We start from the raw sequence: 27676 nt of genomic DNA on the forward strand, positions 1-27676 counted from the left end.
ACGCGCTTTGGGTCCAAAACTGCAGCCTTGGGCAGAGTGTCGCAGGCAATCGGGACCGTTGAGTTAACCGGATTCGAGATGGGGGCACGCATTGGCACATCCGGCGGCGAGGCCGCGGGCGATCAAGGTGTTCGTGTTGAACAGATTTGGCTCGCTAAACAATAATCCCTGCACTGCTGATTAACTTATTGCAAAGCAAAACAACACAAACAAGATGCGCGCGTAAATCAGCACAAAACGAAATCGAAAAAGCCAGCGCTGCCAGGTCGATCTGTCATACGAGGGGCGAGCCGATATGGGGTTCAACGTTGTACCGCGGTTCACAGCTTATGAGTCATACTTTTTGGAAAATTTTGTTCGGAGTGAGTAGTCTTTAATTAGTCTATAGTGATATCGACGTTGGTGATTTCAAAAGAAGTTATGTTTGTTTTTCTCAAATAAAATTACGGAAATAATGTTTCATTGAATATGGATGATCAAGTATCAACAAAAGCAACGTTTTTCATCGTTTGTTATCATTAGAACATCTTATTTTGCTTTTATATAAAAATGGTAATTGAAAATGGAAGCTCAACATTCAATTGCGTTTTTCTCAAAACGCATGGTTTGTACATGATGCTTTTTGAAATGTTGGCATCGATATATAGAAACATGCTTGCTCACTTCCTATTTAGCAGTTAATCACTTGATTTCAGTTGAAAACGCTTTTTATAAGCTGTAGTTGAATGTCAAAGTGCTGATATGGCAACATTAGAGGCACGTGTAGCAATCCACCCGATACAGCCCTGTAAAGAAACCCCACTGAAAATAATTTGTTTTGTTTTGCGTCTCACTTTCCCGTGGGGCGTGACAGTTTGACAGCTCTGCGTTCGCACTTTGCGTTCGCTGTCATCCGGCGAACTTCCGCCAAAACCTCGAGCAGCTCATTCTCGAGCCAACCTTCACACAGTAAAGGAGTAAATAAACATTAAAACTAAAAAAACACGTTTTCGAGCTTCATCCGAACGTCCGCGAGGTTGCCACAAAATTTCAGAAGTGGGATTGTGCCCAGATTTGCCACGATCGTTTCGGCTAATCTGAAAGCTACGCGAGTGAAGTATCGAGAAATTTTCGGTAGGAAAAACCAAAGGATTCTAACGTTACACGGAATCCGCTGGAGTTTCGTCACACGTTACACGACGATCTCTAGCACACGGGTGGCGTAGCACCGAGCGGAAGGCGGAGCCCCAAGCGAGACGGGTTGTGAAGCGAAGCGGGTGGCGAAGCACCAAGCGGAGGGCGGAGCACCAAGCGAGGCGGGTGGCGTAGCACTAAGCGAAGCGGGAGGCGTAGCACCAAGCGAAACCGGTGACGAAACCTCAGGAGAGTTGAGTGGCGGAGCCCCAAGCGATGCGGGTGGCGTAGCCTCAAGCGGTTTGTCGGAAGATAGCGAGGAATTCTTTACGGCAAGCGACCACGAGGAAAGCGAAACTATGTCGAACAGGCGTGGACGCGGCGGCCGGCGGTCTCAACACCAGCCCGGTGTGGACGAAGAAGAAGAGGAGGAGGAGGTGAAGCCCACGGAGAGGCTGTTTCATCCGGAAGAGCTGAAGCAGTTAATTCCGTTGTTCCGAGAGGGCGGCGGCGTGACGGAGTGGATCTTGTCGATTGATCACTACCGGGAGATGTATTTGTGGACGGAGAAGACGACGCTGCTCTACGCGACATGCCGGTTGGCAGGAGCGGCGCAACAGTGGTTTACCGGATCGCGGCAGATGATCCTGTCGTGGGCGGATTTCATGGCTGGGATTTCGTTGGCGTTCCCGGATCACGAAGACGAAGCCGACATTCACCGGAAGTTGGGCAAGTGCGTGAAAGATGTGAAGGAGTCGTACGAGAACTACGTCTTTCGGGTGAATGCGATGGGACAGCGTGGGCGGCTGAGTGCGGCGGCGATAATCAAGTACACGATCAGCGGATTGTCCTACGACCCGCTCTACAACAGTATCGCCTCGAAGCGGTACGCAACCATCTACGAGCTTTTGAGCAAATTCGCTACTGCGAGTCGAACCAGGAGCTGTGCAAGAAGCGAACGTTTGTCCCGAAGAGCTTTAGTCCAAGGCCGAGCAGCAACAACGCGACACCGAAGAAGGAGGAGACAAGAGTGGCAGGTCCGGCGGTCAAGCGGAGTGACGAGTGTTTTAACTGTCACGGTTCTGGACACATTTCGATCAACTGTCCCGAGCCGCAGCGGCGACCCAGGTGCTCACACTGCAACAAGGTGGGACACGACGAGCAGACCTGTTTCAAGCGTAACCGGAACCAAGGCGATAACAGACAAGCTGCGACCGGCGGCGCGCGGCAAGAACCCGTGGCCGGTGGTAGTGGAGGCGGCAGCGGCGGCGGCGGCGGTACTGCGCCGAACGCGGCGTACCCGATCGAGATGCAGCTGCAGAAGGAGAATCAACCGAACGACGAGAAGTTCCTGAGCGTCGATGCCAACTCCCAGGTATCGAGTGACGTCATCGTTGGAGGCAGACTCAAGGCGGTGAAGGCACTGGCGGACTCGGGGTGCCCGGTGAGTTTGATCAAGCAATCCTTTTTCGTCGAATCTATTCAGCTTAGTAGGGCAAACGACAGGGACCTAGTAGGCGTAAATGATTCAAAAATCCAGATCGTAGGAGCGTACTCGACAAGTATCATTATCGATTCCAACGTTTATTTGGCAAACTTCACAGTGGTTACAGACAACACGATGAAAGTAGACATGATCTTGGGAGGCGATTCCTTCAAGACAATGGTTTTCTCGGATTGAAATTTAAGCGCGCCGACAAGTTTGATGTCGATGCGATGAAGGACGTTTTCGACGGCGACGTGGCCGACGCGAGTATTTTGTTCGTGGACGATAAAGTTGATCTCGACATTGGAGATACAGATGAAACCAGATCGCTGAGTGGTAAGGTGTACGAACTTTTCGATAACGATTATTTGAACCGCGACAAACCGTGCGAGCCGGTGGTTAAGCACACCGTTGAGATTAAGTTGAAGGAGGATCGGTATTACAATGCGACGCCCCAGAGACTTAGCGAGTTTGAACGACGTGAACAGAACAAGATCGTGAGCGACATGTTGTCGAAAGGCATCATTCGCGAGTGAATCCCCGTATTCGTGCCGAGTCGTGCTGACGCGTAAGAAGAACGGCGAGTATCGTTTCTGCGTGAACTTTCGACCGTTGAATAAACTCGTGGAGCGTAATCATTTCCCGTTGCCGATCATCGAAGATCAAATCGCGAAACTACAGAACCGTCAGTTTTTTACAACTCTTGATATGAAGAACGGATTTTATCATGTCGATATCGCCGAGAATTCGCGTAAATATTTGTCGTTCGTTACGGAGGAAGGTCAGTTCGAGTACAATAAACTACCGTTCGGGTTTACGAACTCTCCATCGATCTTTGCGCGTTACGTGATGAAGGTGTTGAAACCGTACATTGATTCAGGAGAGATAGTAGTTTTCATTGATGATATTTTAGCGAGCACTGTTACGATCAGCGATCATCTGGACCTTTTGTCTAGATTGTTTCGCACCCTTTCCGATAATCACATTGAATTGAACGTCAAGAAGTGCTCTTTCCTGAAGACATGTATCGAGTTCCTCGGTTATTACGTCACGTACAATCAGATTCGACCAAGCGATCGCCACATCGAGAACGTTTCTAACTTTCCGGTACCGACTAACGACAAATCGTTGCAACGTTTTCTAGGTTTGATGAGCTATTTCCGCAAGTTTATTTTCCGTTTCAATAACATCGCGAACCCGTTGTACGATCTACTTAACCGGAAGGAGTCACAATTCCGTTTCGAGCCGAACCATTTCGAGTCGTTTGAAAGGTTGAAGAACGCGTTGATTTCGAAGCCCGTTTTGAGTATTTACAGCCCGCAGCTGGAAACGCAGTTACATACAGACGCGTCGTCGACCGGTTACGGAGGTATTCTTATGCAGCGACAGATTTTCGATAATCAGTTTCATCCCGTAATGTTTTTCTCGCGTAAAACCTCCGCCGACGAATCGAAGCTACACTCGTTTGAGCTTGAAACGCTCGCTGTATTCTACAGTCTCGAAAGATTCCGCGTGTACGTGTTCGGTATCCACATCACGATCGTTACGGATTGTAACGCGTTGAAAGCGACACTTGCTAGGAAGGACGTCAACCGTAAGATCGCGCGTTGGGCTTTATTTATCGACGAATTTGACCACGTGATTGAACATCGTTCTGGCGCAAAGATGCAGCATGTTGATGCGCTATCCCGAATGTACTGCCACGTGATCGAAGAAACCGATCAATCGAGTAACGTTTTCGAAAACGCGCTGTACGTGAACCAGATCAAAGATCCCGCGATTATAAAGATTAAATCCGATCTCGAGAACGGCGACAGCAAGGACTTCGAGGTACGCGACAATTTAGTTTTCCGTAAGTACAAGAACAGATTGCTTTTGTACGTCCCCGCGAACATGGAAGAATCGATCTTCTACAAGTATCACGATGGACTAGGTCATTTCGGCGTTGACAAAGTCTGCGAGCTCGTGAAACGTTCGTATTGGTTTCGAAGCTACGGCCGAAGCTTCAGGATCACATCGCGAAGTGCGTTACGTGTATCGCGTTTAACCCAAAACAGAAGAAGTTAGATGGACCGTTGCACCTGGTGGACAAGTCGAACGTGCCCTTCCGGACCGTTCACATTGATCATCTAGGACCGCTGGAGAAGACGAAAGGCAAGAACGAGCACATACTTGCCGTAATCGACGCGTTTACGAAGTACGTTAAATTTTATCCGACCAAGACGACCAACTCGCGCGAAGTATTGAAACATCTGAAATCGTATTTTATCGCGTATTCGACACCCGACGTTATCGTGTCCGATCGTGGAACCGCGTTTACTTCCGATCAGTTCAAAGCTTTCGCGAACGATCACGGATTTCGTCATCAACTCGTCGCGACCGCGTGTCCGCAAGCGAACGGACAGGTCGAACGTTATAATCGAACAGCTATTCCGTTGATAAGTAAACTCGTTGAGACGCGTAACGTTGAATGGGACGCCGCGCTGATTGATGCAGAATTCTTGTTGAACAACACCCTGAACCGGTCTATCGGTGACATTCCGTCCCGATTGTTGTTTGGAGTCGTTCAAAAACGCTACGTTTCTGATGATCTTACTAAATTTGTCGATGATTTGAACATGACTGATGAGAGAGATTTGATTGAGATTAGGGAAAATGCGTCGCAAGCGACCAAGAAGTTGCAGGAGTATAACAAAGAATTGTATGATAAACGATGCAAAGTTCGAACTCATTACCACGAAGGTGACCTTGTTTCTATCCGGAGCGTTAAACAAGTCGCAGTTAGAGGCAAATTGCAGCCAAAGTTCAAAGGCCCGTACGTTGTCCAAAAAGTACTTGATCGCAACCGTTACGTTATCTCGGATTTGGATGGTTACCAAGTTTCGAACCGCCGTTTCGAAGGAATATTCGACCCCATGAACATGAGGCTTTACCAGAAGGGACCTAAGGAAGAAATAGGAGATTTTTCCGACTTAGATTCCGATACAGAGTACGAGGAAATTGAGTATTTAGATGAGGAGTTTCAGTAGAAGTTTTGGTAGGAGCTAATGATTTGTTTTGATAGGAAATCACTGCGAAAATTCGATGTATTTTCGATGTATTTTCGTGAACGAGTACGTGTAGGAGTATTAGTAGGGATTAGAAGAGAAATGTATTTGAAGACAAGATTCGACGTTTGAACTCACCTGTTGCGGACAACAAGGAGCGTCAGGATGGACGAGCTGTAGCAATCCACCCGATACAGCCCTGTAAAGAAACCCCACTGAAAATAATTTGTTTTGTTTTGCGTCTCACTTTCCCGTGGGGCGTGACAGTTTGACAGCTCTGCGTTCGCACTTTGCGTTCGCTGTCATCCGGCGAACTTCCGCCAAAACCTCGAGCAGCTCATTCTCGAGCCAACCTTCACACAGTAAAGGAGTAAATAAACATTAAAACTAAAAAAACACGTTTTCGAGCTTCATCCGAACGTCCGCGAGGTTGCCACACACGATTTAATTAGATGCTGTTCCCCTACTATTGCAACTTGTTGCAAACAGTACATTTTTTTTCTTTGGTACGAGTCGTACAGTTATAAATACAACGAGTACATACTTAAAAAAGGGTCTTACAGTTGCGCATAAACCCAACATAGCGGTTTTTGGGAAATAGAGTGCGCAATTTGAACAGAAAATTTTCCAATTTTCCAATAAAACCTTCACAATTTTTTCCCCTTATTTCCAAGGGACCATCCATAAACCACGTGAATACTTTTTTGAAATGTCAGACAACGCCCCCCACCCCCGTAGAATGGCAGTCAATGGCTCAAAAGTTTTACGCATAATTGTCCCATGTAATTTTTTGACGATTTTTTAGTTTAATTTGACGTATGCTTAAAAAAAACACATAAAATCTAGTACTTTGATCGGAAACTTATTGAAAACAACACCAAGTCTGTTTGTCCCATCTTAACACTTCTACGCATGATTGTCCCACCAAGTATTTTCTTTCACGGAATCATTACTTTTAAGAAGCATTGTGTCTTGTTTATCTGTTGTATAGCAAAAGGATTACCAATAAAAGTGATAAACTGCTTACTGGGCCATTTAGGGACACAGAGGGTGAATAGGGATTCACGGGACGCGTAGAAACTCAAAAATTTGTCGAAAAATTTCAATCGAGGTTTTCTCAGTTGCACTTTTTTTGACAATCATGCGTAGAACGGCAGTAAAACATAAAAATTCTTGAAAATTAAAAAAATACCATCTTTGGGAAATTGAGTTATTGTCATAAAAAGTTAATTAAAAAATCGGCGAGATTTTTCTTTCCGTGTAATACCTACAACTTTGCCGAAGTCACCAAATTGAGCAGAAAATTCCTTCAAAAGTTATAGATTTTCGTACCATTTTTGTATGGACAGCTGCCAACATTGTATGGAGACTTGTATGGGTAGAATAGAAGCCATTTTGTGTCGTTGGTATCTACGTGCGCATGTATTGCGTATGCTGGCTGATACAAAATTTAACCTCAATCTTTTTCGTGTACGTACACTCAATATATGCGCACGTAGATAACTCTCTATTCCACAAAAGTCTTTTGTTGTTTTGAAAAAGCTGCTTTGACGTTTAGCGTTCATTCAACAAAATTCTTGATTTTCAAATCAACAAAACGTTTTGTTGATTCATGATGATATTTTTCTGCGTGCAGTTCCGTTCTCAGTATTCGTAACTTCCCAAGGAAACAAGATTTGAGTTTCATTATAGAGCAATTCTCTACGAAATCGGTCTTTTTTCTTCAATTTTAATTTTTGTATTTTTTAATCCGGCTGAAACTTTTTTGGTGCCTTCGGTATGCCCAAAGAAGCCATTTTGCATCATTAGTTTGTCCATATAATTTTCCATACAAATTCGGCAGCTGTCCATACAAAAATGATGTATGAAAATTCAAAAATCTGTATCTTTTGAAGGAATTTTTTGATCGATTTGGTGTCTTCGGCAAAGTTGTAGGTATGGATACGGACTACACTGGAAAAAATAATACACGGTAAAAAAAAATTTGGTGATTTTTTTATTTAACTTTTTATCACTAAAACTTGATTTACAAAAAAACACTATTTTTAATTTTTTTTATTTTTTGATATGTTTTAGAAGATATAAAATGCCAACTTTTCAGAAATTTCCAGGTTGTGCAAAAAATCACTGACCGAGTTATGATTTTTTTAATCAATACTGATTTTTTCAAAAAATCGAAATTTTGGTCGTAAAAATTTTTCAACTTCATTTTCGATGTAAAATCAAATTTGCAATCAAAAGTACTTTACTGAAATTTTGATAAAGTGCACCGTTTTCAAGTTATAGCCATATTTAAGTGACTTTTTGAAAATAGTCGCAGTTTTCATTTTTAAATTAGTGCACATGTTTGCCCAGTTTTGAAAAAATATTTTTGAAAAGCTGAGAAAATTCTCTATATTTTGCTTATTCGGACTATGTTGATACGACCTTTAGTTGCTGAGATATTGCAATGCAAAGGTTTAAAAACAGGAAAATTGATGTTTTCTAAGTTTCACCCAAACAACCCACCATTTTCTATCGTCAATATCTCAGCAACTAATGGTCCGATTTTCAATGTTAATATATGAAACAATTGTGAAATTTTCCGATCTTTTCGAAAAAATATTTTGGAATTTTCAAATCAAGACAAACATTTTAAAAGGGCGTAATATTGAATGTTTGGCCTTTGTGAAATGTTAGTCTTGATTTGAAAATTCCAAAAATATTTTTTCGAAGAGATCGGAAAATTTCACAAATGTTTCATATATTAACATTGAAAATCGGACCATTAGTTGCTGAGATATTGACGATAGAAAATGGTGGGTTGTTTGGGTGAAACTTAGAAAACATCAATTTTCCTGTTTTTAAACCTTTGCATTGCAATATCTCAGCAACTAAAGGTCGTATCAACAAAGTCCAAATAAGCAAAATATAGAGAATTTTCTCAGCTTTTCAAAAATATTTTTCAAAACTGGGCAAACATGTGCACTAATTTAAAAATGAAAACTGCGACTATTTTCAAAAGTCACTTAAATATGGCTATAACTTGAAAACGGTGCACTTTATCAAAATTTCAGTAAAGTACTTTTGATTGCAAATTTGATTTTACATCGAAAATGAAGTTGAAAATTTTACGACCAAAATTTCGATTTTTGAAAAATCAGTATTGATTAAAATTCATAACTCGGTCAGTGATTTTGCACAACCTGAAATTTCTGAAAAGTTGGCATTTTATGCCTTCTAAAACATATCAAAAAAAAAAAAAAAAAATAGTGTTTTTTGTAAATCAAGTTTTAGTGATAAAAGTTAAATAAAAAATCACCAAATTTTTTTACCGTGTATTATTTTTCCAGTGTAGTCCGTATCCATACCTACAACTTTGCCGAAGACACCAAATCGATCAAAAATTCCTTCAAAAGATACAGATTTTTGAATTTTCATACATCATTTTGTATGGACAGCTGCCGAATTTGTATGGAAAATTATATGGACAAACTAATGATGCAAAATGGCTTCTTTGGGCATACCGAAGGCACCAAAAAAGTTTCAGTCGGATTAAAAAATACAAAAAAAATCGAATGACCGAAATCCTAGAGAACTGCTCATAGTGCTATATTTTTCCAAGTCGTAGCGATTACCTTTTTTGTGGGCTGAAAAAAATATTATAAAACATAAAAATCACAGCTAACAAGTGCTCCTAACATACATAATGGAACCTATTTTAGAGAAACACTTGTTTCCATAATCATTCCCAGGGTTCTGACCGGCGGCGGCGGCGGCGGTACACAAACTAAAGAGTAATCTTTCGCTTTTTCAATGGCATCCAGCTCCGTTACGGCTCATGTGTGGTACACTTAGAATGTAGAATCTAGTCGAATAGTCCCTTAACATTACGCGCGCTTCTTCCCATTTTACAAGTATTGCGACCTTAGTTCCTTCAAGTTCTTCGAGCTACCACCGGTGATACCCCACAGCACGTACAATCCGCTGAGGGCCAGTCCAATTCCACCTCCGAGGGCACATTTCCGCAAACCGGCGGTCGATTTGTACAACAATCCGGTGGCACCTCCGGCTGCGATCGTATTTATTTCGTCGTCCTCGCCGCGAACAAACTGAAGCAACACGCCAAAGGCGGAATACATGACCGCGACCGTGCCCAGCGTGTTGGCCGTGGCCGCTCCCTGCTTCATGACGTGGTTCAGCAGCTGTGTCCGTCGCAGCTTGCCGGTTTGGTTTGCCAGGGCGGTTGCGCGCATTCCGTTGTAGAATCCGGCCATTCCACCGATGCCGGCGCCGATCATTGCGGACGATCCGATCTGTGAGAAGGCCAGTTCGAAGCGGCCTCGCTGCTTAGAGGCACCCTCGGGAAAGATAAACTCCGGCTGGCTCTGCAGGTACCGGGTGTCATAGTTGAGATACGGCGACAGCGGCTGAATCTGCTGGGAAGGAAGAGCTGCGGGGAGAGAAAAAGGAACACCAATCAAAACAAGCACGTTTCGGACAACCCACATTGCGTAACTACGCCGTCAGAATAACTCAGAAATTTCGAACTTACCGGGAGACGGGCCACCAAACGAAAGTGGTTTACTCAAGTAGTCGTCGCTCATTGTGGGCTGAGGGTGATTTTGCTACAATCTGAGTGTGAAATCGATAAAATTTGGTGAATTTTGATGCAATCGAAGGGCACACGATTTGCGAACTTTGTGAATGAATAATTTTGACAGATTGTAAAGATATTGAAACGTCAAGATACAGGGTGATCCTGAACTGCAAGCACGCTGCCATTTGGCGATTTGATTCGGCTGCGTCCGGATGTTGCTAAACAATTTACCTACACGTTTGTTTAAAACTGGTCAGAAGAGATTTAACAACAAGTTAGAAACTTAGAAATTTCTTCACATAACTTCGTAAAGTCACGGACAAAAAGTCGTAATAAAATAAAATTAATAAAAAAACACAAATGGCTCCGTAGAGTATGGATTGCAAGCTCTATGGCACGTGCATAAGCCACGTGGCCTTCAAATCAGAAATGTTCAACCCCCTTCCCCCATCCGTAGTTTTTCTCCATACAAAATAAATTTCAACATTTATATGGAGCGTGGTTTTGTTGAAAAAAAAAAAAAACATGTAAATACAGTTTATTGACGTTTATGATTCGTCGTCGGTTGTATTTTAGACAAATAAGGGACTTAAGAACTTTTAACAAATTTTGATTTTTGGGACCCCCGAGCTGGGGTCCCCCATTTCCCGAAACACAAAATTTTAGGGAAAAAAAATCATTAATTATCGGTAGTATCATAAGTTAATTAATAACTGTAATAATAAGGCTAGGTAATTTTTCACGCTAAAAAATGTAATTTAAACGAGAACTACTATTCAAAAACATAAAAATTTCACGGTAATTAAACGGATCTGAAAAAATAAATCAAAATATCAAATTTAAAAACAAAATTCCGGAGTGATACGAGAAAGTCTAATCTATGGTAATTTCGCGTTTTTGACATTTCGGGCGTGCACCATTCGTAGCGCCATCTTCGCTTAAAAATCTTCTTAAATCTTTAAAGTGCCAAATGAACAAAATACAATGTTTGGAATCAATTGTACTCATTATACTGAAAAAAAAAAATTAGACAATCATTTACTGTTGAGATAAATTTTTATTAGCATTGAAATATTTGAAATTGCAGGCCAAGGATTGATACCTAAGAGCATGCAATGGCACTGACCTTGTTGCGTGCTCTTCGGTTGACGTCCACGTAAGGAACATCCTGGAAGGAGCGTAACTAACTACATCCGTAGTTCTGTTAGATCATCCGAATTATCTTGATCAGAACGGTATAGCTCTGGTTCCTTGCGAGTGTCCTATTTTCTTACCTCCACGTTGGCTTGGTTTTCATGATGACCTAGCTGGTGGCCCGCGGGTCAGAGTCGAGACGGCTAAAAGAAAGGGGCGCGACAATGTGGGAATGGGAAGTAATTTGTGATTGTAGACGGTATTGTTTTGATTCGCAGTATGTTGAGTCAACTGCTGTGGATGTACCTGAAACATCGCACAACGGGGTTTCTCTTCTCTTATCTTCATTCTCAGCTACCACCTATCTCCTATTTTTATTTTGCTCTTCTGATTCCCAATTCTTTACTGATTCTTCTATTTAATATCCAACATTTGATTTTAATTTTACTAACTTTTGATTCTCTTATCTCTCAAAGCTTTTCCACTCTTTTCTATCAATTGATACTGCTGTAACAAACTTTGTTTTGTTTTTTTTTCCTTAAAAATATACTTTTCCTTAATGTACTAGTAATATCAAGTCTATTGATCATTCGCCTAATCTTTTTTGATTTTATTGCGAATTTATTTATTTGAATAATTCTTTATCTGTCCTATAAATTATCATTACTATAATCTAAGCTTGTTTTGTATCTCTATTTATTAACTATTGTCTAATTTTACATCTAATACATCTAGCTTCTCATTTTTATTCTTCAAAATACGCTCATCATTCTCTTGCTATTGATACTTGATTTTTATAAAACAAATTCTCTTTTACTGTCAATCTTTTTCAATCTTAACCCTTTTTTCAAACAAGTGAGGTTTGAGCCCTTACTCAATTTATGGAATGACTAAAGGATTAACACAAATATTACTATTGTACTTTTGAAAAACTTTTCTAAAATGCTTAGGACCAAAATATTGTAACAAAAAACCGCGACAAAAGAAATAGCACCAGATAAACAGACTCAACAATAGGGAAGATTCCAGGAGAAAACAAAACACAGTAAATAACAATTAGTTTTTGAATTCAAACTAAAAATAAAACAGTTTATTGCTTTAATGAAAGTTGATAGGCACACTATAAATGGTTAGGCGCTTATACTTACATCAAACTCTACGTAATGTACCACCCCCGGCCGAGTTAAAATGCGTAACCGGAAAAGAAGGTATGCATGCCTGGCACGAACACTCAAAGCGTGTTCTAGCGTGCTGCTCGTACTGACTCAGAGCAAGGGTGAGATGTATGTGTAAGGGCAGTGCGTGTTCGTCGGGAACCTGGTGCATAAGATCGGTCAAGGCCCGTTCTTACACTGAAAATTGCGAATTGCGAGTTACGAATTATTTTGGAATTTTCTAATTTTTTTTTTTGTATGTTTATTAAATTGTTTTTGCCAATTTCGATCGTTATTCCTCGATCCATGATCGAGATTTCTGGATGAAAAAAATCCGATCGTAATTTCTGAAATTGAAGTCGTAATTCGTCGATGGTAGAACGAAATCTAGCAAATGAGAAATATTGATCGTGAGTTGAGAATGATACGATCGAAATATTACGAATGAATGAAACACGTGAATGAAGAAAAAAAAATCTAATTTTGTATCAAAGTTAACCAATCTATGCAAAGGTGAAAGGTTAATTTGATTCATACCTTGGCGAGTGTCGCCCAATCAACGATGATATCTGTCTTGTTCTCAAATTTGCAGAGCAAAAACCGTTTCTCGCGGAACCAAAATAGAGCTGTTTATATATTTTCCGTAGTAAGATAAAAATTTGTGAATTAAAAATAAACCGCATCACACGACCAAGAACTGGCCGCATTCATTTGCACGCAACAGATGCTAATACAACTTGGGAGAGATACTTTCACTTAGAATATGTGCAGTATGTGAAGGCTTTTGCTGGCACAGTAAAAAATTTCTTCGTGTTTATTTTTGTAGCTTTTGAAAATTGTTTTGTTGGGTTATTTGAAATTAAGTTGTGTAACATTTTTAAATTTTGTTATAAATTTCTACTTTTTCTGGTGTCCATTGCAAACAGACTTAACACGTGTAACGTGTAAACGTTCAAACAGTACTTAGTATAAGAAACCACTTCAGATCGTATCACACTGCTGCTGCTTCTTCATCATGTGTATGAATTCGCTTGTTCGTTTTGTTATTTTTTTCGCGCCTTGATAGCATGGTTCCCTTTTTTTTTTTGTTCCTGCGCCACTCAGCGCTCAACGGACTTGGTGTCGCAAATCGGCGCGATAAAGAAATGTGCTAAACAGTACCACACACAACGTGATAAATAATCTTGCTGCACTGATGCTGCTGCTGCTGCTGGGCAGCCCTCGACATTTTTTGCAGTATCGTGCCTGTAATATGTGGTGCGATGGGAAGGTATCGCAATAATAAGCTATTGATCGTTGCGGCGGTATTCGTGCTCGCTCTGTGGATATATGTAAGTTGAGATTTTATCACGATTTGAATTATTATGGGGTTTTAATAGCGATTATTTTAATATTTTGTTAGGTTTCTAGAAAGAATGATAAAATTTCGAAACGACAATACAATGTGATGGTTTGGTGGAGTCCTTACAAGAAACATCACATTGATTATCACCGAAAATGTGGGCAGATCGAATGTCGTTTCACTAGTGATCGTGAAGCTAGCAAGGATGAATTTTTCATGGTAATTATCTTTTAATTATTTAATAGTTTAGATTAATAAGTTGTCGTTGCAGGGTTATTTATTTGATGGTGCTAAAGTTACCTTGAATGATTTACCCAAAACACGAAAGTATGACGAATACTGGGCATTATATTATGACTCATCGCCGAAAGATGTGCCTTTTCTACTACAAAGTATTCATCTGTTCAACTTTACTTCGTCATTTAGTAGATATAGCGATATACCGCTGACGCTGCAGCCATTTACGAGTCTTGAGGAACTCATCAATTACAAGCTCATGTACACGTACGGGCAAAAGTCGGCGTTTCAGAAAAATATAAAGTTAGCGCCAATTTTGTACCTACAATCCCACTGTAATACTCTCACAGGTAGAGAACTTTACGTTCAACAACTCGGACGCCACATTGCCATCGATTCCTATGGGGCATGCCTTAAGAATAAAAGCCTACCTGCGAACATCGAAGACGACGCAACAAATCCTAGAGATATCAGAAACTTTTATGATTTCGTCTCCAAGTACAAATTTATGATTGTTTACGAGGACGTGGTTTGCGAAGATTACATTTCTTCTAAATTTTGGAAATCTTTAACGTTAGGCGTTGTACCGATCTACTTTGGAGCAACAAATATCAGAGTAAGTTCACCACAATCCACCCAAAAAAACCCCCCACTAAAAACAAATCACACAATCTTCACAGAACTACCTGCCAAACCCCGGATCCGCCATTCTAGTCGAAGACTTTGCCAAACCAGCCGACCTCGCCCAGTTCATCCAGAAAGTGTCCAACAGCGAGGAGTCCTACACCAGCTTTCTCCTGCACAAAACGGTGGACTTTTACCCCATCACGAACCAACCGCTGGTAGATTTCCTCTTCCGGCAGGACATTCAGTACGTGGAGAATCGAAAGGCGCGAACCATCGCCGAATTCGAGTGTTACGTGTGCGCGCAAAGTTCGGCGGGGCTGCAAAAACAGGCCGCGGAGCGAGAATTCACCTGCAAGCTGCCACATTTCCCCCCGGGGAATGTTACGCACAAAGCGATGCCACGTGTTCAGAGTTTTATCGAGCAAGTCAGGGCGGAAGCAGCCGAGGTGGAGAAGATGATTGAGTTCATTGGATAAAAGAACACAATTAATAGGTTTTACAAATTAAGTTTTTAATAAAGATTGAAATTCAGTTAAACTAAAGACAATACACGGAATACTTTAAACTCGAAACCGGTCAAGAAAAAAATCAAATGGGCAGCAGTGGCAGCGCAAGCAAGTCAGAGAGGGTGAAGAAAAGCCCCAAGAAATCGCTCCCTCTCCTTTGTTCCGCTGTTCGTAAAGCTGTTTCTTGACCCCTTTCCTTCCAATCTGCATAGGGTATTTTAACCATTAGTGGACCGCCTAGTAGAGCCGAAGCACATTTTGGACAAATTTTAAATATTTTAAGCACTTTTTCATAACCCTTTGTACAAAACAATGAAATCTGAAGTATTTTGAACAATTTTTACTATTTATTTCATCAGTTATTTGTTTTTGAGCAGAAAAATAGCCATTTGAAAAAAAAAGTTTTTTTGCCTTGTTATGGACCCCCTTTTCCTATAGTGGACCCGGGTCCACAATCGGATTATGCACTATTAGGCAAACTGTTATTTTTATTCCAAATTTAACCGATATTTGATGTTTTGATGCATGGTGTAGGCACAGACAAACAGACATGACTCTCCATACAAATAATTTTTGAAATTCATCGTCCTTCATCAAACGACCAAATCACGGCGACGCCAGCGCTGCCTGGTGAGCTTATGCCGAAGCGCAGCCCAAACATACCAATACAAACCCATTACTGTCATGTGTCATGTCAGTGTATGCGTGAGACAATCAAGCCGATTGTAAACATCAACAGCTGATTGAAATAATGTTGTTGTTGGATATCGTCAGTACTCGGTGAAATTAAAATTAACACCGACGGCCGAAGATGACGGCCAAACCATGCGGCAGAATCAACAACAACGCACCACAACCGCAACGACAGAGACCAAACCACTGGTCCTCCCCGTTGCTCCCAAAAACTGTCCAACATTCCTTCTCTCCCGAAACCTCGAACCATTACACCTGATCAACAAGATACGCAAACTCTTACATCGAAACACAACAACAACTGTGGATGAAGATTGAGTGGCGCTAGCGATCGGCGAAACATCGCCATAAGGACGACCAGCAGCAACAATCTGAGCAGCAATCCATGAAGGATAAGCAGGTTGCTCCAAGGTCCAAGGCTCCGAAGGAGATGACTTCACCATAGAATCTAGCTTTCTCCGCAGTAGCGGACGCCTCATCAGCAGCCTCGGCATCGGCAGGCCTACCGGGTTAATAGTGGGGCAAAGGCGCAAAGGGTATGTACTCGCTAGTCAGCCACTCATCTGACCCTGGTCGAAACTGCCTCAATCTTGTCCCGCAAAGCCTGGATTGCGGATCACCGTTAGAATTCCTGAATTCTATCATATTTTGTTTTGTTTTCAATTGCTGCCACGTGCTCACGCTCAATTTTACAACAACAAAAACACATTACACACACTAAGGAAAGACGGGCGAGCTGTCACGACAGCAGCGCCATCAGCGTCAGGTGAGTGGATGCCGAAGCTAAATTGCATTTGAAATAACCGTTTTTGGCTCGGTTATTGAAGGACGATGTTTCCGCACTCGAGTGTCCCGTCTGTTTGTCTGTGGTGTAGGTCTAATGATAGATATAATAAATAAAAGATGGATTTTGCTCACTTTTCATTATAAACAAATATGTTTTGTTAACAAATTTGGCTTTATGTAAGGTACGCACTTCGGAAAGAACCGGTCAAGAAAAAAATGATATGGGCAGCAGCGGCAGCGCAAGCAAGTCAGAGAGGGTGAAGAAAAGCCCCAAGAAATCGCTTCCTCTCCTTTGTTCTGCTGTTCATAAAGCTGTTTCTTGACCCCTTTCCTTCCGATCTGCATACTAGCCTTTAAACAACAAAAAACCTAACAGACATTTAAAAACATTTATTTCCGAAAAAGATAAGAGAAAACGTTTCAAAAACCACTATAAACATAAAAATAATTAAAAAAGTAATCTTGATGCAAATTTTTCCATATTAATTACATAAATGGTTGACCGAAACTAAATAATAGATTTGTTTACAGTTGCTGATAAAATCACGCATGTTTATTTAAAAAAAAGAGTGTTGTTATTGATTTATTATTATAAAATATCATTTAAAACTGCATTTATGATGCTTCAGTTAAGTACAATCAACTATAGTTTTGATTAATTATAAATTTTTACGGCTTTAACATTTTTGGTACTTTTAACATGAAAACAGCTATATAAATACTAGGGTGGGTACGGATTTTGAAAAGTTCTCAGATCAAGTTCTGGTGTGGTTCCCCTTGTAGGGCATACCCAAAGGAACTCTCACGCCAAATTTCAGCTCATTTGGTTGAAAACTGGCTTGTCTCAAGCGGGTTCAAGTTTACATGGAAATTACTATGGGAAATTTTGAATTTTCGTTCATTCGCTCCTACAGGCTTGGGGAAAACATGTAGAAACTTCTAGGATGGCCAGAAATGAGCGGAATCGTCTGGAGAACAACTTTCCTTAAGAGACCAGGTCGATTCGTTCAATCCCCATCGAGCTCAACGGCAATACATCCGGGGTTTTCGGAACCAACGGTTTTCCCCAGGAAAGCATCAAATTTTCCTTAGCATGCTATGAATGTTTGATGAACACCGCGACGCCACATGTCTAACAGCTACCACGTGGACTAGCATAGCCTATTTTTTTTTTTTTTTTGTTGCCCAATGGGCATTGGGTTAAGTTCACTGCGACCACCTGAGAAGGCTATCTTTTGTGATGTACCCTGGTTACTGTCCATACTACAAATTACTCGTATCCATTGGATCGGAAGACGAGGGGTTATTTTGCAGACATGGTTTATCCCAATTCGGCGCAATACAGTCGATAAACTGTATGACCTTCTTGGGATGGGTGTGGTGCCATACATCGTACGGCGTAAGAAGGTGCGATCAAAGAACCGCAGCCTTCGAGACACAAGTGCTCCGCAGAAGCAGAGTAAATGTGCCGAGCTTTCCAGCTCAGTTAAACAAAAACGACAGAGGTTGTTAGGCCACCTGCCGATTTTGTGCAGGTGATATCTGGCAGGACAATGTCCTGTTAGAAGCCCTGCAGTATTCGTAGTTCCCTACGGTTTAAGCCAAGAAGTTTCCTGGCAATTGAAGGACTTGGAGTGATAAAAGTTTTAGCTTGTCTCAATCCTCGCATCTCGCCCCAGATTGAAGCGATTTGCAATTGTCCCCAATTAGTTATTTCTTGCTTCACGGCACTTTTGAGATTCAAGGAACGGCTCGGGACCCACGAAGATGTTTGATGAGCCTTGTCTAGCAAGTTCATCAGCCATTTCGTTGCCTTCAATGCCGCAGTGCCCTGGGACCCAAAACAACATGACTCTGTTATGCCGAGAAGCAAGTTCCCTGAGGGAAGCGACGCACTCCCAAACAAGTTTGGATTCGCATTTAGAGGATTTTAATGCCAATAGTGCAGCTTGGCTATCCGAGAAAATACCGATTTTTGCGTGTCTATAATTTCTCATAATACACGTCCTCGCACAGATGTGTATGGCATACACTTCTGCTTGAAAAACGGTAGGCCACTTTCCCATAGATATGGTTTCCCTGGTTCGAGGACCGAAGACTCCAGCTCCAGTAGAAGTGCCCATTTTGAACCATCCGTAAAGAAACGAATAGTTCCTTCTGGAAGTGTAGGTCCTCCATTACTCCACATTTGGCGATTTGTTTCAATCACCTCATATGGAATGTCCATGTTGAGCCTCACCTCCATGCAGTCCGAGACTGAAGTTGCAAGGGGAAATGTCAAAAGCCTTCACGATCCGCGAGTGACCCGTTCCATCTCCTTCCACCCAGTTGTTACACCGTTGTAGTCGTAGAGCGCCAAGCGCTGCCTCCTGCTTCACATGTAAATGTAAAGGCAGAATGCATAGCATGGCTTCCATGGCCGCGGTGGGGGTTGTTTTCATTGCACTCGTTACAGAGAGACATGCCAGTCGTTGGAGCTTGGTCAGCTTCGACTGACATGTCTTCTGTTCAGTCTTCGGCCACCAAACGGTCGACGCATAGGTTACCCTAGGTCGGGCGGTGGTGGTGTAAGACCAGAATGCAAGTTTCGGTTTAAGGCCCCAGGTTTTGCCGAGCATTTTGTTGCACGCCCAGATAGCAGTAGTTGCCTTCTTTACCGCATAGTCCAGATGTGCATTCCAGTTCAGCTTTTTGTCAAGGATTACTCCTAAATATTTGACCTCAGAACTGAAGGTCAGTTGGGTTCCTTTCAAGGTAGGCGGCCTAAGGTCGTGTTTCCTCCTGTTAGTAAACGGGATTATCACGGTTTTGTTGGGGTTTATTGTCAGCCCTTCCTGCTCACACCACGACATGGTGCAGTTTAGAGCTGACTGTAGACGGTCCGATAACGTTCCGTCATACTTCCCCCGGATGATTAAGACTACGTCGTCAGCATATCCAATGACTTCGTAGCCGAGTAGTGTAAGTTTTCTTAGAAGACTATCTACCACCAGCAGCCAAAGCAAAGGAGAGAGTACTCCCCCTTGCGGACAGCCTTTGGCTGCTGTTATTGTGATAGATGTGTCTCCTAGCGATGCTGAAATCTCTCTGCTCGTAAGCATAGCATGAATCCAGCTCGCAGTTGTTCCATCGACGTTCCTCGACCGGAGCGCTTCGTTGATGGCTGTGTACGAAGTGTTATCGAAGGCACCCTGAATATCAAGAAAAGCACAAAGTGCAGATTCTTTATATTTCAGTGCGTTCTCGATACGTGACACTAACGCGTGTAGGGCAGTTTCGGTCGATTTGCCCGCTTGGTATGCATATTGGTGTTTATGCAAAGGGAAGTCCTTCAAGAACTCCGCCCGGATGTGGTTATCCGTGATTTTCTCCATAAGCTTGAGCAGCGTCACTGTCAGACTTATGGGTCTGAAGGCTTTTGGCATCGTGGGGTCACTTCTGCCGGCCTTAGGTATGAAGATCACCTTAACTTTGCGCCAGCTTCGAGGGATGTAGCCCAGGGTGAAGCTGGCTCGAAGTAAGTTGATCAACTCAGCCATTATGGTGTCGGCTGCTTTTGGAGAAAGATTGGAAGGATGCCGTCGGGTCCTGCAGCCTTCAGTGGTTCAAATGTGCCGAGGGCCCATCTGATTGAAGACTGGTTAAACATTCGACGGGCTAGGTGGACTGACTCTCTTGATGGTCGACACCATACGCCATCTGCAGTCCGAGTACTAGCTGCATCCTCCTCTCTTTCAGTTGATTCTGGAAAGTGCGTACTCATGAGTACTTGCAGTGTTTCCTTGTTTGTGACAGTGAGAGTGCCTTGCTCGTCTCTCACCTGTCCTAGACCGTTGGAATGGTCTTTTGACAACGCCTTTTGGAGCCGGGTTGCTTCAGACATCGAGCTTATGTCCTCACAGAAATTAGCCAGGCTAGTTTTTTTGGCTCTCCTCAACTCCGCGTTATACTTCGTTAGGGCTGCTTTGTAGGCATCCCATTCGGAAGTGAGCTTAGCTCTGTTGAAAAGCCTTCTAGCCTCCTTGCGGAGACTGCTCAGGCTTTCGCTCCACCACGGTACGTCCCGACAGATTTCCCTCACCTTCTTAGGGCAGCTCGCCTGGTAGGCTGCCGTGATCCTGCGTTGAAGAGTATTCGCTGCAGTATCCAATTCTTCGGGGGTTCGTATTCGTGAAGGAGCCTATAAAAATGACTTTTCATTACTTTTTGAACTATACTTTTATTATGTATGGTGATCCTGATACTATTTAGCTGTATTCTAAACCTCCATATAAGAAAAATAACTGTTATGGTGCAAATTTTACAATCACATGGTAGCTGTTTGACATGTGGCGTCGCGGTGTTCATCAAGCATTCATAGCATGCTAAGGAAAATTTGATGCTTTTCTGGGGAAAACCGTTGGTTCCGAAAACCCCGGATGTATTGCCGTTGAGCTCGATGGGGGTTGACCGAATCGACCTGGTCTCTTAAGGAAAGTTGTTCTCCAGACGATTCCGCTCATTTCTGGCCATCCTAGAAGTTTCTACATGTTTTCCCCAAGCCTGTAGGAGCGAATGAACGAAAATTCAAAATTTCCCATAGTAATTTCCATGTAAACTTGAACCCGCTTGAGACAAGCCAGTTTTCAACCAAATGAGCTGAAATTTGGTGTGAGAGTCCCTTTTGGTATGCCCTACAAGGGGAACCACACCAGAACTTGATCTGAGAACTTTTCAAAATCCGTACCCACCCTAATAAATACTCATAATTGAAAAAATGTGCGTTTAGGTTGATAACAACAAGCATTTATTGTATGTTTTAGAGAAACTTTTGCTTGAATACACAGTTTTCTTCATATTTGAAGGTTAAATTAACAGGGGTCCACTTTTGGAAAAGTTTGGATTTCGTTGTATATTGGACCCCCCTAATTTTTGCTCGAAAATGGCAGTTCTACGCTTTATTTAAGTAAAGATCCTTGAAATTACATTATTTCGACTTGCTGAAGTTAAATAATCAGTCAAAAAATGATTGGATGGTTAATTCAATCATAAAATATAAATGCAGTTTTGTTGTGAAAATGCTAGTGGCCATGGCTGATTTCAGATGTCGAACTCAAAACACTTATTTTGGTGAAAAGGACAATTCAATGTCAGTCCACATTGTTTTAAATGATGCTGAACATGCCAAATAAAAGATTTGTAGACAACAACACGCTTGAAATTGTGATTTTATTGAATTTTTAATCAAAAACCCTTCAGAGGGTCCACTATAGGAAAGGGGTCCACTAATGGATAACGTACCCTACTAACCTTAAGACAGCTAAAATCGGATTGAATGGCGCTGATATATGATTTTTTGAAAAAAGTAGTTTTAGCGAAAAATGACAAAAATGGCCATTTTTCGGACCACTCTAACACGGCGTAGGTCACCCTAATGGCCAAACAAAAAATGCGGGTCTAATTATTTTGGCCAAGGAACCCCCAGAAAAATGTTGAGCCCTCAAAACTCACGTGATACATTGTCGGAGAAGCAGTCGATGGGGCGGTCTGTATCACTCGAGTAGCCGGCGCCGGTATTGGTCAGTAGGAAAGTTGCGAAACGAGGAAATATAGCTCCAACTGATCTTCAGCGGCACGTGGATGTAACTTCTGCCAGCCCTGGTCAATGAAGGAGTAGCAAACAACCATACAAACATTTTAGGCTGATTTGGATGTTTGTTTAAGAATCGTTACGTTTTTGAGATATCGGCATTTGAATAAAGAATAATTTAGGTGACATTCGACAAACTTCAATTTTCGATTTTGCCGTTTTTCAGTGCCTCTAACTCAGGAACTAACAAATAATAATCTTCGACGTTTCTTAATTTTTTTGAGGTTTTTGGCACTTAAAGTACTTTCCGGTTGAATATTCGCTTTTACAAAAAAAAAAATTGAATAAAATTCGTGAAGGACAACTTAACTTTTCTTAAACTGAGTTTAACAAAAGATTGAAAGAAGAAGATATCAAAGTAAGTTGCGACAAAAACTTTAAATAATATTTGCAATGACCCAATTTTAAGACATAATTAAATAATTCCTCAGCAGTGCACGAATAATGATTCAGCAAGAAACAAAATATAAAAATTGAAATTACAAGCCACAATTGTAATAAAAAAAAAGTTACTTAATCCACCTTTAAGGCTAGTACGCAGATCGGAAGAAAAGGGGTCAAGAAACAGCTTTACGGACGGCAGAACAAAAAAGAGGGAACGTTTTCTTGGGCCTTTTCTTCACCCTCTCTGGCTTGCTTTCGCTACCGCTGCTGCCCATTTGAAATTTTCCTTGACCGGTTCCTTCCGAAGTGCATACCTTACATTAGGTGGTTGGTGCCTTCCACAGATTCATATATCGAACACTTGAGTGTTCATAACTTTTGATAGGATTGTCAGATCTTCAATCTTTTAGATGCAATGGAAAGGTTTTTTGATTACCCATCCAACGGGGGGTCGCATGACAGATCCGGACAACGTTTTCATCAAAATATCTGAGACCCGGCCTCTAAAAAGAGTATAAATAACACTTAAGTGCACATAACTTTTGATAGCATTGTCAGATCTTTAATGTTTTGGGCTCTTTAGAAAGGTATTTTTAAATACCTTTCTGAAAATGTATAGCAAAACAGGTTCTCTTACAAATACCACCGTTTCTAAATCTTCCGGACTTTTGTCAAATCGTATTTTTAGCGTAACTTGTAAAGTACCTTACTAAACTTCATAATTTTCAATACCGCAAGACGAATCGAATGAGCTCAAAACGGTTAAATTCGGTTCAGCCAGTGCCGATATAATTGAGTGAGAATTTTTCGGTGTCGATATGTATACGTGAAGGTGGGCCTAGGAAGTCAAATTAGGAAGTTAATTTTTTGAGGGATTTTTCGGTACTGCAGATTGGATTTTTAAATTCAAAGTTTTTTTTTTAAATAAACCCAAACATGCTTAAAATGATTCTAAAAGCAAGGGATGTATTTTGAATTGATTTCAGTTGATTGCACTTGAGTTTTCATTGAATATTCGAAGTTTTTTGGAAAAAAAATATTTTGTCTGCGTCCTGATTTTTCGGTGATTTAAAAAAAATATTTGTACCATCCAAATATTTTTTTGTTTTGTTTTGTTAAACTTGTAAATCTTAAATTTCTGTTTTTTTTTTATTTTTGAATTGGAGAATTTTCAAAGTTTAAACTTGTCACATTTTTTTAATTTGTTCACCTTTGAATTTTTAAATTGTAATTTTTAAATCTTTAAAATTTAAAAATCAAAAGAAATTCAAATCAAATTATTCACTCTACAGCATTGCCTTGGCGTTCTCGATTGCGAGATTCCTACTCGAAACTAGCTGTCCGAAGGCTTGATTGTTGAGGCAATTGCAAACCTCTTTTTACACCTAAGCTTCCATCCACCCCGGGATTCGAACTGACGACCTTTGGAATGTTAGTCCAACTGCCTACCAGCGACTCCACCGAGGCAGGACCCAGGGAGACGACTCCTACACCTGTACTGAGCTATTGACCTAACCTCTAGGTTAGACCGGGGCCAACATTTACTTCTTGTCCGACGAAAGGCGTGATCAGACAAATCTCGTCTCGAAAATGCTACTGGGACCTTCTGGGATCGAACCCAGGCCGACTGGGTGAGAGGCAATCACACTTACCCCTACACCACGGTTTCCGGCAAATTTCCCGGCTTTAAAATTTAAAACATTTTAATTTTTTTCAAATTTGGTTTATTTTTATTATTTATATTTATTGACTCAAAAATTTTTAAATTCTAAATTTCTTTCTTTTAAATTTCTGAATTTATGACATAATATTTTTTTATTTTTCCGTGTTTGGTAGGTCATTTTGAGCTACGAAAAACTTTACTTGTTTTTCTTTTATGTTTTTCTTGTTTCGTTTTTTGTATTTTAATTTTCATTTATCTTGTTTAGTTTTTCTTTGTTTTGGGTAGTATTTGGCTTATTCTACCACCTACTATCATTACATTTTGCCTTTCTAATTTTTTCATGTTTTTACATCCCTTTTTTTTTTTTTACTTGATTTTTACAGTTGCTGCTATAGAATGGCTCCATTTTTGCATACTTCTCTATACTTAAAATTTAGGAAATGTTGGTAAAAAACATAGCTAAAGTTGACCCTAAAAAAATGACATTTTTAAAAACATTGGCAAAGTCACAAAAAACATGTAAAACTTCCAACGCTAAAATTTTATAAAATTTGAAGATTTCTTATTTCCTATGATTTTTGAAGATAAAAAATGGTTATGAAATAGAACCTCTGTCTTACTTCATTGTGAGCTTAAAAAACAAAATACGAAAAATTATTTATATTTATTAAAAATGTATTCTTCTTTGGATCAAACTAATATGTTTTCTTTTCCATAACTTTTTGACAATCTTCGTAAGACTTTGTAACACATTTTTACAGCGTGCCATTTCAATCACACCAGATCCGATTCGAATTAATCGACGTCGAGCGCACCATCGGAATGATCTCCAGCTCCAGCGTCTTCACAAAGTCCATATTGTGCTTCGCCAGCTGTCCCTTGTACGGTCGCTGATAATTCTCCTCTCCACAGTCCGCACTTCCGGTGGCGTGACGCTCGTTACAGTACGTGCACCGCACCTTACCCCGGTCAGCTCTCACAATCCGACAAGCCTTTTCGGCGTGCCACGCCGAAGCGACTACTGGCCTTTCCTGGGCGCAAGTCCCGCAGCGTGCCTGCCGGAAGCAACTCCCAGTTCGGTGACCATACCGCTGGCACCGATTGCAACGCACCGGTTGCCGGGCGTACCGCTCCACCGGATGGGATTTGTCGTGGAACAGGAGCGACCCCGGCAGTTCCGTCCCGCAGACGGCGAACGTGACCCGCAGTTTGTTGGACTCGAGCCGTTTTATGCGCCACTGCATGATTTCGAGATTGTTGTCCGCGCAGGATGCGAACGCTTCTTTGATGTTGATTTTTGGAGCGTTGAAGTGGACAACACCGATCGTTACGACGAAGGACATTGGAATGAAGGTTCGGAAGTCTGGAAGGCTTTCTGCGCTGAAGGCGTTTGCGTTTGACCCGGAGTTGAACGTAACGATGCCTTTGGTGCGACCGGTTCGCCGGAAGTAGGGCATTGATTTCCGCTTGATGGACTGCTTGGATCGCTTTACTTCCTGTGCAGTGTCTGGCGGAGTTCGGAGAGCGGACAAAACTCGCTCGAACTTGCTGTGAATTTGGTTGTGAGTGAGGTTCTTTTCGTCTGAAAGAGATTCAAAATTCAGTTTAGATTGATTTGAAGCAAGATTGAGTTTTGTTCTACGGAACATACCCCACTCAACGATGACTCCATAATGGCCTAGGTTATCGTGGCGTGAATCATAGAGGAATGTCCTTCGCTTGGTGGGATCCGATGGTACCTTTCGTTGTTTCTTCTTGGATTTTGGCTTGGGTTTTTGCTCAACAGGTTTGGGCTCTACATCTGCTTTCGCATCTTGGTTGATTTCCAAATCCATGGTTGTACTATTTAAACCTGTTGTTTCCAAGACTTTGGTTATATCAAATAATGTTTTTTTTGCTAATATGAATAAAATAAAATAATAAATAATTTAATTACTCTACCTGTTTTCAAATAAGCACTTTAAAAATTACAGCTATTTCTTGACATCCTATCTTGTTAAAAGTTTAACCAACAAGCTACAGAACACAATTAAACAGCAAATTACAGATTAAAAAAGTATAATAGAAAAAATACAAATGAATTCTTTTTGCTCAACTCCAAAAAATGTACGAAAACCCTGAATCGCATTTTTAAAAATTCAAAAAGTAAACATTCAGCACACGCTACCTGAAAAGTAGCCATGCGTTTGCATGTACTCGAAATGAGGTTTACTAAAATCATCGTTAAATTAAATTAAAGAGTTCCCAAATGAACCGGTTAGGCTTAGAGACCCTTAATAGGGAGACTGGTCTAAGCTTGCTAAATCGATCTGGCAACGTATGTTTTGGGCTTGGCAACACTGATAAGTTTTGCTGGGCGTAAAGGCAAATGCTCGTTTGGATACGTCAAACTCGTGTCTGTTTGGGTACGTCAAATTCACTTCGACCAGTCTCCCTATTAAGGATCTCTAGTTAGGCTAGGTTCACCAATAAAATTGGTTCGGCTTAAGCCTCCTTTTGTGGTTCAATCCTGGTTCAGTGAACCATGAACCATGGCTTAAGCCAGGCTAACCCGGCTAATGAAAACCATGACTATGCATAAGTGTTACGGTGCAACAATGCTACCGTGTAACAAATAAAATGATGTAACATTGTTACACCGTAACATTGTTACAATGTCATATTTGTTACACCGTAACATTTATTACACCGTAACATTCGTACACCGTAACATTGTTATACCACAACATTCGTTGCAACACTGTTACGGTGTAACAATATTACGGTGTAACACTGTTACGGTTATTTTTTGTTACTGTTACGGTGTAACACTGTTACGGTGTAACAATATTACGGTGTAACACTGTTACGGTGTAACAGTGTTACGCAGTAGTAGATTTAGGGTTGAACAGTATCATGGTGTAACAGAGCTCACCGTTTAGCCTAACATTCTTTGATCAGGTTCAAGCCTGGTTCAAGCCAATGGTTCATTTTGGTTAGCCACGCCTGGTTTGAACCAAACGATCCATGGCTTACGGCGCTCGTTGAGCCTGAGCCGACGATGCTTGCCGACGTGTGGAGTGAACCTGAACCAGAAAAATGAACCTAGCCTAGCCGATGGCTTAGGCTAGTGGGAACTGTTAAAATAGTAAAAACTGCACAAATGCTACGAAATCGTAGCCTTCCCTATCACCAAAGAAGCCAGTTTGTGTCATTAGTTAACCCATACAAATCTCCATACAATTTTGGCAGCTTTTCATACCAAAATGGTACGTAAATATTCTTTCGAATATCTGTAACTTTTCAAGAAATTTTTT

General features: G+C 41.3%; 3 protein-coding genes across 4 annotated transcripts; 1 reads left to right on the forward strand and 2 right to left on the reverse strand.

Moving 5' to 3' along the window:
• Positions 1 to 9229: 9229 nt before the first annotated feature.
• LOC6043310 (mitochondrial import inner membrane translocase subunit Tim23) lies at positions 9230 to 10360 on the reverse strand. The gene is made up of 2 exons (XM_001870890.2): positions 10181 to 10360; positions 9230 to 10078 (listed from the first exon to the last, which is right to left on the reverse strand). The coding sequence occupies exons 1-2, from the start codon at positions 10230 to 10232 to the stop codon at positions 9537 to 9539; spliced, it is 594 nt and encodes a 197-aa protein (XP_001870925.1). The 5' UTR covers positions 10233 to 10360; the 3' UTR covers positions 9230 to 9536.
• Positions 10361 to 13478: 3118 nt separating this feature from the next.
• On the forward strand, positions 13479 to 15266 carry LOC6043309 (alpha-(1,3)-fucosyltransferase B). Its single transcript, XM_038252524.1, has 4 exons — positions 13479 to 13844; positions 13916 to 14074; positions 14127 to 14708; positions 14773 to 15266. Exons 1-4 carry the CDS (start codon positions 13776 to 13778, stop codon positions 15193 to 15195), a joined length of 1233 nt encoding a protein of 410 aa, XP_038108452.1. The 5' UTR covers positions 13479 to 13775; the 3' UTR covers positions 15196 to 15266.
• Positions 15267 to 25025: 9759 nt separating this feature from the next.
• On the reverse strand, positions 25026 to 26530 carry LOC6043308. Of its 2 annotated transcripts, none has more exons than XM_038252529.1 (3): positions 26322 to 26530; positions 26032 to 26247; positions 25026 to 25962 (listed from the first exon to the last, which is right to left on the reverse strand). In XM_038252529.1, exons 2-3 carry the CDS (start codon positions 26213 to 26215, stop codon positions 25151 to 25153), a joined length of 996 nt encoding a protein of 331 aa, XP_038108457.1. In that variant the 5' UTR covers positions 26216 to 26247; positions 26322 to 26530; the 3' UTR covers positions 25026 to 25150. The 2 variants fall into 2 exon arrangements, with proteins under 2 accessions (XP_038108457.1, XP_001870923.2); XM_001870888.2 differs by having other exon boundaries at positions 26032 to 26232; positions 26322 to 26529.
• Positions 26531 to 27676: the final 1146 nt, after the last annotated feature.

Source organism: Culex quinquefasciatus, chromosome 2 (assembly GCF_015732765.1).
Source record: "Culex quinquefasciatus strain JHB chromosome 2, VPISU_Cqui_1.0_pri_paternal, whole genome shotgun sequence".
NCBI classification, from domain to species: domain Eukaryota; kingdom Metazoa; phylum Arthropoda; class Insecta; order Diptera; family Culicidae; genus Culex; species Culex quinquefasciatus.

What these genes read in the sequence shown, in the direction of transcription:
- LOC6043310 (XM_001870890.2), bottom strand. Translation starts at nt 10,232, where the DNA reads ATGAGCGACGACTACTTGAGTAAACCACTTTCGTTTGGTGGCCCGTCT. An exon ending in GTTTGGTGGCCCGTCTCCCG is followed by an intron (nt 10,079 to 10,180) that starts GTAAGTTCGAAA and finishes CTCTCCCCGCAG; the next exon opens with CTCTTCCTTCCCAGCAGATT.
- LOC6043308 (XM_038252529.1), bottom strand. Translation starts at nt 26,215, where the DNA reads ATGGATTTGGAAATCAACCAAGATGCGAAAGCAGATGTAGAGCCCAAA. An exon ending in TGGAGTCATCGTTGAGTGGG is followed by an intron (nt 25,963 to 26,031) that starts GTATGTTCCGTA and finishes AATCTCTTTCAG; the next exon opens with ACGAAAAGAACCTCACTCAC.
- LOC6043309 (XM_038252524.1), top strand. Translation starts at nt 13,776, where the DNA reads ATGGGAAGGTATCGCAATAATAAGCTATTGATCGTTGCGGCGGTATTC. An exon ending in GCAAGGATGAATTTTTCATG is followed by an intron (nt 14,075 to 14,126) that starts GTAATTATCTTT and finishes TTGTCGTTGCAG; the next exon opens with GGTTATTTATTTGATGGTGC. An exon ending in TTGGAGCAACAAATATCAGA is followed by an intron (nt 14,709 to 14,772) that starts GTAAGTTCACCA and finishes CAATCTTCACAG; the next exon opens with AACTACCTGCCAAACCCCGG.